This window comes from Ipomoea triloba, chromosome 13 (genome assembly GCF_003576645.1).
Source record: "Ipomoea triloba cultivar NCNSP0323 chromosome 13, ASM357664v1".
Taxonomy (NCBI): Eukaryota; Viridiplantae; Streptophyta; class Magnoliopsida; order Solanales; family Convolvulaceae; genus Ipomoea; species Ipomoea triloba.
Genome location: NC_044928.1, coordinates 22,880,872 through 22,890,962, shown reverse-complemented (window position 1 = coordinate 22,890,962; position 10,091 = coordinate 22,880,872). Strand labels below are relative to the sequence as shown.

The window sequence follows — 10,091 nt, the reverse complement described above, 5'->3', positions numbered from 1 at the left end:
TTTATATACAAATATATTTAAATACTAGAACGATTTGTTTTCAAAAAAAAAAAAAATACAATAACTATTCCAATTGTTAATTTAATTTTTTTTTTTTTTTTTTTTNAAAAAAAAAATACAATAACTTTTCCAATTTTTAATTTAATTTTTTTTTTTTTTTTTTTTGGTATTGGACACCTAAACTGGACAACCATTTTTCTGAGCTGCACTTACAAATAAGTACTAGTAATCCCATAAATAAATATAGAAATACAAACATTAAGTATTGGTACCCATCTCAATTCTCTCGGTCTTATTAGATTTTTAGAGACTACATATTACAACAACAACAAAAACAAAATTAAATAGATATTTTAAACATAAAAATCAAAATAGAAAACACAATAACCGAGAGACCATAATTGAAATTAACTCTTATTAAAATGATATAATTTCTTGGCGATCAAAGAAGACGCCAGAAGGTTCGTCTTCAGGCTGTAGAGCCACCCTCACAACACTCTGAGCTCCTTCTTCCACCGTAATCTCACCGCTATTGTAGGTTAGGTCTGTCTTAACAAAGCCAGGGTTGACACAATTGACCTGCAAAGAAGGATATTTGTGCGCTATGGTTCTTGCATAAGCATTCATGGTTGCCTTGGAAACAGTGTAGGCCGATGGGATTGGAAACCTTCCAATATGTTGTAAGCGACCATTTTTGTAGTCTTCCAAGTATTTATTCAGCACTTCATCAAGCTTTTCAGGGGGGCTTTCAACGTTGTTTAATATTCCTTTGGCCCACTCATCATGTAATTTCTAAAATATGAAAGAAATATCCACAACTAAAATAGATGCTCCGTGCAGTGTAAGTTATATCATATATAACATTCTTTTTGATGTTTTAGGTAAAAATTTTAAGTGAGGAGTTAATAGCACTTTTAGTCCAAATATATTATGGACCATAATGCAGATTATAAGGTGGATCACTGACATATATGTTTATTTTTAGTATATTATAGGTTTATGTTTTTGACCGTTTATTTTTAATATATTGCAAATTTTGTTTTAACATACCACCTAACAAATGAATATTTGATATATTAAAAATGAATGGTTGCATACTACAAATAATTATTTATTAACGATTCGCTTTACAATGTGTACCATCATCCATTCTATAATTTGCCCTTTCCGACTTTCAACTATAATGCTCCGGCCGGGGTTGTTCAAGAAAAAATAAGTGCCTATTTAATAATTTAATTTAGTATATATGTATATACAAATATAAATTAAAAAATATAATGTTTATTAATTTTTTCCAACATATAATATGCAAAAGGGAAAAGGGTCAGTTAGGCCCTTAAACTTTTTAAAGTAGCAATTGAACCCATTAATATTTTATTTTGGTGTAATAAAGCCCAAAAATCGGTTGGTGACATGTGATAGTAGGTCACTACAGTTCTGGCGAAACTATGGCACCATTTTCGATAAAAAAGGGATCGAAGAACGATTGCCGATCACCTTCTCAACGGAGAAGGCGACCAATGCCAGTCGCTTTTTTATCAGTGCCGGAGGGTTGCGGAACCCTAATAGCAGGTCACCAATCGGCTTTTGGGCTTCATTGAACTAAAATAAAATGTTGATGGGTTTAATTGTTACTTTAAAAAATTTAAGGGCTTAATTAACTTTTTAGGTAAAATTTGATGGCTTATTTGACCATTTTTCCTATATAAAATATACAATAGAGAAAAAATGCAATCCAAAGTTTTACTTAATTAAAAAGTGTTGTTTTGTGCGTATTTAGATACAAAATCATTCGCCAAATATTTGATGTTAACTCCTTCCAAAATTTTATTTTTGATTGCAATTATAACCAATCCATTGAGTTTAGAAACAAAAGTAAAATGTATACAATAACAGATAGCATATACTATTAATTTTTAAACATATAAATACATAATTATATTTTTAAAAAATATGAGCCCCAAAATTGGGGTCTTATGCAGTGGCATAGGCCACTCATAGGGCAAATTATATCATGGATCAGGGTACACTTTCACCTTATATGATAGACCAAGATACATAAAAATAATACTATATGTACACAAAAGATTTGGGTGCATAAACATAATAGTGTAGATACGTAAAAATGACACTAACAATAGTGGATCTATGTACTTACAAAAGTGATCAGCTTATGTACTTATAGTAATTTATATACGTATAGTAGTTAACTTATATACTTACAGTAGTGAACTTATGTATATTCAGTAGTGAATTTTATGAATCAAATTTATGTACATAAAGTAATGATTTTATGTACTTAGAGATTTATTTAAATTTTTTTTAAAAAATCAATATGGAAGGCAATTAAAATATTTCAATTAGAGCTTCTTAATGATATAAATTTTTTTTTTGAAGATCTTAATGATATAATTTTATGTACTAATATTTATTTGTACAAATAAAATTGAAGTAAAATTTTTAGATTAAGGTTTACCTGGCAAGGTGGACCCTTGTCCACAGTATAATTACTGGCACATGAGTAGGGTCGACCCTAATAATGTCATTTTTTTTGGTTGTCTATTGTCAATTATTGTGTGTGTGTGTGTGTTTTTTTTTTTTTTTTTTGGGTGTTGGCTATATATAAGGTTCAAGATTCACTTAATTTCATTTCCAATTAATGAAAATGTGTCACATTTTGTTAATAAATCATGAACTAAAAATAAGGTAAAAGAATATAAATACCTCCAATTTTGCCTCAGCAGAGCTGACATATACTATTCTGGGAGATTTAGACAATTGGAGGAGGGGAAGAAATGCCTCACTCATTCTCTTTGATCCATAGTAATTTATCTGAATGCATTCAGCAGTCAACTCATAACTGTGGATAAGTGCATTAAACCAATTGGCTACTTCACCTCCCTGCATCCATGCATAATCACATCATAATCTTGTAAAATATGAGTTAACAAATATTTTTTTGCAACTACACTTTATTTATTTTTTTATTTTTTTTATGTACATGCAGCTAACATATTATGTACATTCCATTAATAGATTATGTACAAGTAAATAAATTAAATGTATATAATATGTTAAATGTAGCAGGTGTATATATATATATATAAATAAATAAAATTCAGTTTCCATGCGGCTGGTTGTCTCCTGTGCAGTTGTGCGCTTAAATCTAAGCCATTGATCTTGTCTAAATCAACGTCCATGATTAACAATGAGTAAAAAAAACGCGGTGACAATTTGGTCATTTTGCATCTAGGTCAAATTAATTTAAGGTGCGCGATTTTCCTTCTTAAGGTGCTTAATTTTTCTTCTTAAGGTGCGTGATTTTTGTGCTTAAGGTGCGTGATTTTTGTGCTTAAGGTGCGTGATTTTTGTACTGTGTGGCTTAAGGTGCGTCAATTGTTGAAAAATTAAGTACGTCGATCTAAAGTTTTAGGTGCGTGGTTTGTGTGCTTAAGGTGCGCCAATTGTTGAAACTTAAGGTGCGTCAGCCTAAAGCTTTAGGTTCGTGATTTTCCTTTTAAGGTGCGTTGTTTTCCTTCTTAAGCTGCGTGATTTGCATGCTTAAGGTGCGTCAGTTGTTGAAACTTAAGGTGCATCATTTTAAAACTTTAGATGCGTGGTTTGTGTTCTTAAGGTGCTTCGTTTGTGTGCTTAAGGTGCATAGTTTGTGTACTTAAGGTGCGCCATTTTAAAATTTTAGATGCGTGATTTGTGTTCTTAAGGTGGTTTGTTTGTGTGTTAAGGTGCGTGGTTTGTGTACTTAAGATGTATCGTTTTGTGTTAACTACACAACCGTACTGAATGCAATATACATTTTTTTAATTTATTAAAAGTATAGTATTTGTATACTGAATATACATTATTTCATAATATTTAAAAAAATCATGTACTTTTCAAATAATGTATTTTACATATATAAATAATGTATTTTTAGTATATTAACAATAGTACATGGAAGACTCCACTAGATAGATGACTAGAAACGTAACATATTACGTACCTCTGAAGATTTTAGAACGTTTTCATCAATAGCCAATCCATTCACTCCAGCATTATTCACCTAAAACAACATATATAATAATAATAATAATAATAATAATAATAATAATAATAATAATAATAATAATAATAAGAAGAAGAAGAAGAAGAATATGCTCAACAGTTGAAGTTTCTCACAATTTTAAGGTGCCTTGTAGGTTAGAGTGTATGATAAAAAAAGGGTGGGGGGGGGGGGGACAAATAATAATAATAATAATAATAATAATAATAATAATAATAATAATAATAATTTTGTTGCTTTTACGCGCCCAGCCATGTGTCTCCAACGCACACCTACCATACATTAGACTGGCAAATTTTATTTTTTTCTTTCTTCCTTTCTTGCAGCGAGGCCCACAAAAAAACTAACATTTGTAGTAATAAATTTTCTTCTTTATTCCACCTAAGAAAAAGATCTGAAGAAATCCCTCTAAAATGTATTGGTAGGAATGCTTTAATATAAAAATAGATTGAAAGTTCAACACTAGTGCACACACTCCAATTTTGGTCAATGTTATGTTACAAATATGGATACATTAAAGATGTAGTTTAATTTTAGACTTATAAGTGTCATTTCATTTTTTTTAAGTATTTTTTTAAAAATATTTCATTTAGTCATAATATTATGGTGGCATTACCATTTTTTATTCTCCGTCCACAAAACCGTTTAATTGACGTTAAATACAATGTCATTTTGGTTTATTCAGTTCTAAATGTTAATTTTATTTTTTTTTGAATTTATATGTGTCATTATTCCACTTTTAGTATTTTTTTTTTAAAAAAACATCCCCATTAGTCCTAGCATTGTTGTATCACTACCATTTTTTGTCCAATGTCAACAAATATGTTTAAATGATAATAAAAATGACGTTATTAAGTATTCAAAATCCTCGTTTTTTATTCTTGATAATAGAACAATACAAAAGTTCCACATCTTCAAAAAATCATATACATTGATCATGCATTCATTGATAGCATAAATAAGTGTATGATTAGTACTGTATATGTTTTTTTTTTTTTTTTTTTTTTTTGAAGATGTTGAACTTTTGTATTGTTCTATTATCAAGAAGAAAAAAAGAAGGATTGAGTAGTTAATAACGTCATGTTTTATATAAAAAAAAAAGAAGAAAAAATAACGTCATGTTTAATGTCATTTAAACATATTTATTGATGTAAGACAAAAAATAATTATGTCACAATAATGCTAAGACCAACAGAGATGTTATGACAAAAAAATGATTAAAACTGAAATGACATATATAAATCTAGAATTAAAAAAAAAAAAGAAATTAACACTTAGAATTGTATAGACCAAAATGTCCTTGTATTTAACACCATTTAAACGGTTTTGGTTATGGATGACAAAAAATGGGCATGCCACAATATTATTAGGATCATATAGAAATGTTTTTAAAAATAAAGACCAAATTAAAAGTGAAATAACACCTATAAATCTATTCCAAAAAATATTTTATAACCTCATAATAACTTTATCCAACGAATAAATATGATTAAGGCCACCGGGTGGGTCAACTATTGGAAAATTATACAATGTATCATAGTCCACCTTACATTGTTAACTTTGATTCAAAATAACATTATGTATATGCAATTAACATATTATGTGTTTGTAAATAAATTGAAGACATATAATATCTTATTAATTATAGGTACATAAAATGTTAACTGACTAATGCACATATTATATGCAGTTAAAATATTATGTATCTAGTGTATTAAGTTAACATATTATGTGCTTATTAGCTTGTTTATTTACACAATGTAAGGTGGCTCCTAAACCATGGTATAACAATTGGTTAATTATATTATAAAATGAAAATTGATGGCAATATAATGATGGGTACACAAACACAAAAACTAATACACGTACTCACCAGAATATCAAGTCTTCCAAAATTGGTTTTGACGAAATGAAAAAGGGAAGAGACAGTGGAGGGATTGGTAACATCGAGGTGGTGAAAGAGCACATCACCATCGGAGAAGCCAAAAGCTCTGAGATTCTCCACAGCTTCAATTCCCTTCTGCTCGTTTCTTGCAGTCAAAACCACCGTAACTCCATCACAAGCTAACTGCCTGCAAATTTCAAACCCTATCCCTTTGTTTCCTCCTGTCACAACTGCATACCTGCATCCATATATATTCATCTATCACCTTAAATAAACTATATATATATGGGGTTGAGTTCTGGTGGGGACAAGTCTTCAGGTGAGAACGTGCAAATACACTGTTAAGCCAGTATCCAGAGATGACAATTAGGTGGTGTCCCATGCAAATAGAAATGCTTTACGGTGCATTGATGATTGTTTGACGGTGCATCCTTCCCCTTTCATTGATGTTCACCTTTGATATGCACCGCCAGTCATTCCTAAAATGCACCGCTACGCATTTACAAATGCACCGTCAAGCATTTCCAAATACACCAAAGTTAAGAATCAATGAGAATCCAGTAGTGCATGGTGCATTTCGAAATGCTTTACTGATACTAGCTTGATAGTGCATCTGCATGCTCGCACGGGGTATACTGTCCACACCTAAACTCAATCATATATATATATATATATATATATATATATATAATGAAGTGATGTGCATCATCTTAATTTGCCTGCCTTTTTGATGCGTCAGTAGCGTTGATTGCCCCTGCCATTATTGAAGAGAATGCAGAATATCTCACTCAGAGTAAACTACTACTACTACTACATTATATATAGGCGATTCTTCTGTAAATAAATGCAGCATGTTATAGGAGGTATCTACTATACGTACATTGGGTTGGAAAATCTAGTGTACTGAATATATTTTTAAGATTTAATGTACTTACCAACAAACCAAGCCGTACTTGGTTAGGCCTGGTTAAGCTAAGATTTAATATGATGCAGGTAAGTTTGATGATATGTGGTTGGAATTAATTAATATATTGTAGGCGGAAATGCCGAAGATTAATTGAGACTTGAGAGTATTATGCGTGAATGAGTTATTAGTGTACGCATTACATTTGTTTCACGACAACGTACTAATGAATTATATTAGCGATGGCTCATATTACAAAACTAATTACAAAGTACAAACATGCATAATACGTAATAATAAAAATGCTATGTTATTCATCTTACTTAATTACTTAATTTGAAGGCAATTGCTAAAAATGTTATCTAATAATCTGCACAATTTTTTGGCAGTTCAACAACTAATAATTACAAACTTATAACATGATAAGCGATAAATACAGACACATAAACTGTTAGCTGTAGGTACAGAATATATGTTAACTGCATACATATATTATGTTAACCAACATTTTATATTTCTGCAGTTAACAATTTAACATAATCTGTATTTACAATTAACAATTTATGTATATGTAGTTATCATGCTATGTGTTTGTAATTGTCATGTTATGTGCCTTCAATTTGTTTAGAAGTATAGAAATTATTAACTGCAGGTACATAATGTATTAACTGTACAGATATAATTTTTGAACTAGGGCTTACAATGCAATATGAACACTGGTCCATAGTATAACAATTACCTAACTTTAGGAGGTACCTTTAAGTCGTATTGTACTTAGATTAATCCCTTTCACATTGGGTCGACACAATTAATGTGTAAAGTGCTCACCATTTTGGTTTTTATATACACAAGAGGAGATTTTGAATCCCAGACTCTCTTAAGGGATGAGAGTACGTGCACGACCATTATTCACACCAATCTAGCTAGTTATATACAAAACTAATTACAAGCACGCATAATACGTGATAAAAAAATGTCAATGAAAATTTTTTCTACCCTTGCCTCAAACCTTTCTCCTTCTTACAAGCCAAAGTCTTCCCTCTATTGCCGGTGCCAATACAAGTACCATGATTGGGATGTTGTTTGTTGGCGAGGAGCCGTTGCTTGTTTGTTATAAGTTTTAGCTTTAGCTCTGTCGTTGCTTGATTAAAAACATATAATATGTTAATTACAGACACATAAAATGGTAACTAAATAATAAATATAATCTACAGTTAACATGTGTCTGTTTATTTACACAATACAAGGTGGCTCTTTTTTTTTTTTTTTTTTTTTGAAGGTAAACGTAGCTATTCCATTAATTCATAACATAAAACGTTTACATCAACGATCAATGAAATGGTAAACCATTCCTTACAGTCAGACATAGAAACAACTTTTCTAACTATGCTATAGAAAACTTGAATCGCAGACTGTTTCATAACTATGAAGCTATGTTCCTTCAAGGAGCTTAAAGCTTCATCAAAGATCTGGGTCTTCGTCATCATTCTTTTTTGCTCGCCCAGGATAAGATCATCACTTGCCGAAACCAAACTAAACGATTTATGCTAATGATAATGAAAAGCTCGTGAAAGTAACGAGGGGAAAAAAGCCCGTGAAAGTAACGAGAGGAAAACACAATAATAGAGAAAATAAAAAGTGGTAAAGCCAAAGTAGGGTTGGGAGTTCAAGACTACCAAGACAAACCCCAATACCTACCTACTATTATTTTATTCAAAGGGAAAGAAAATGGAAGAAGAAGATCTGTGGCGGTGGTCGGAGGCGGACGGAGCTGCGACGGTGGTCGAGGCAAAAGAAGAGCGAGAGCAAACGTAGAAGGTGACCAAAACCGCCGGCTCAAAGCTCCATTAGAGCTCCGGCCGGAGGCCGTCGATGGGAGCCGAAGTTGAGCAGCAGAAGAGAAAGGCTTTTTGTTTTAGAGAGAAAAGGGAGGCAACACAAGGTGGCTCTTAATCCCATTGGTTAATTATATTATCTTCTACTATAATAAAGCAGAACTTTTTTGGTAAATATAAAGAAAAGAATTACTACCCAATCAAAACGTGTTTTGGGGGAAGTAATTAGGGGCTGTAGTTCACATCTATAATAATTGTGTTGCCCACACAAAATGCAAGCATTTTAATTTTTTTTTTAATTTTTTTTTGTCTTAAAATTGATATTTAAATACCTTGAAACTTGAAAGGTTGCTTGAAAGTTATTCGTATACTTAAGCTATTATTACAAGTCATCAATATATATGTGAATACAAAATGAATTTAAATGGTAGATAACTGTTGCAATCTTCAAAATTAATATTAATTTTAAATGAACATTCCTCTGTGTGTGTATGTGTCTGTGTGTGGAGGAAAGGACGAAACTGAGCACCAGCAGCATACATTGTAAGAGCATCCCTATCAGTAAATTATTTGGGGTTTTGGTCAGAAATTATTTGCCATGTTGGAGAGAGAAACTATGAGAGATAATTTTGGGGTTCTTCTGCAAAGAATGAAGTTATTGCAGAAAAAGTGGGTCCCAATGAGGAGAGAAACACACATTACTTTTCGCGTGGAATGCACCAATTGCGCCCAGCGGGCGCGTGTAGTGCGCGGCTGACAACCTTACTTTTTTTTTTTTTTTTTAAATTAAAATTTTTTTTCTCTTCTCTCATTTTCTCTTTCCTAATCACACTTACAAAAACTCCAAAAAAATCGCCAAAAAACTCCAAACTGATAAGGATGCTCTAACCACGAGGTTGCAGGGGAAGACTGGTCCCGTGTTTCTTCACCTTTCAAAGAAGATTTGGAAAAACATCCAATAAAAGGAAGAAAACATTTGCTTGAAGATTAAGGTGTGTGTTATAGCCCTACTATTGAGAACAACTCGAAAGATGACCCTTTACAGCAGAGAAGTGAGCTGATGACAAATGGCAACTGCAAAAAGAATAGAATTATGAAAAAATGAAAATCAAATGAGGTATCAAAATCTATCTATCTATCTATATATTATATAGACACAATTGCTAACTGATTTTATACTTGGCTTTAGTATATAAAAATACCAACAATGCGCCTTAGAGTAGTCTAGATATTCAATGTCCACCATTAATCTCTTTTTACAGAAAATTTTATTTGTCTGAATGAAGCTTTGGAGTCCCGTGGGGGTTGGTTGTCCAATATACCTCCTAGAAGACAAGTGCAACACTTATAGGTATTATAGTATAACAAAAATCTCCGAAAATAGAGAAAATAAAACAAAATTATTTT

General features: G+C 31.4%; 1 protein-coding gene across 1 annotated transcript; it reads right to left on the bottom strand.

Annotated features, from left to right (window-relative positions):
- Positions 1–256: 256 nt before the first annotated feature.
- On the bottom strand, positions 257–6,759 carry LOC116002971 ((+)-neomenthol dehydrogenase-like). The gene is made up of 5 exons (XM_031243158.1): positions 6,669–6,759; positions 5,934–6,183; positions 4,001–4,060; positions 2,725–2,901; positions 257–792 (listed from the first exon to the last, which is right to left on the bottom strand). Exons 1-5 carry the CDS (start codon positions 6,704–6,706, stop codon positions 418–420), a joined length of 900 nt encoding a protein of 299 aa, XP_031099018.1. The 5' UTR covers positions 6,707–6,759; the 3' UTR covers positions 257–417.
- Positions 6,760–10,091: the final 3,332 nt, after the last annotated feature.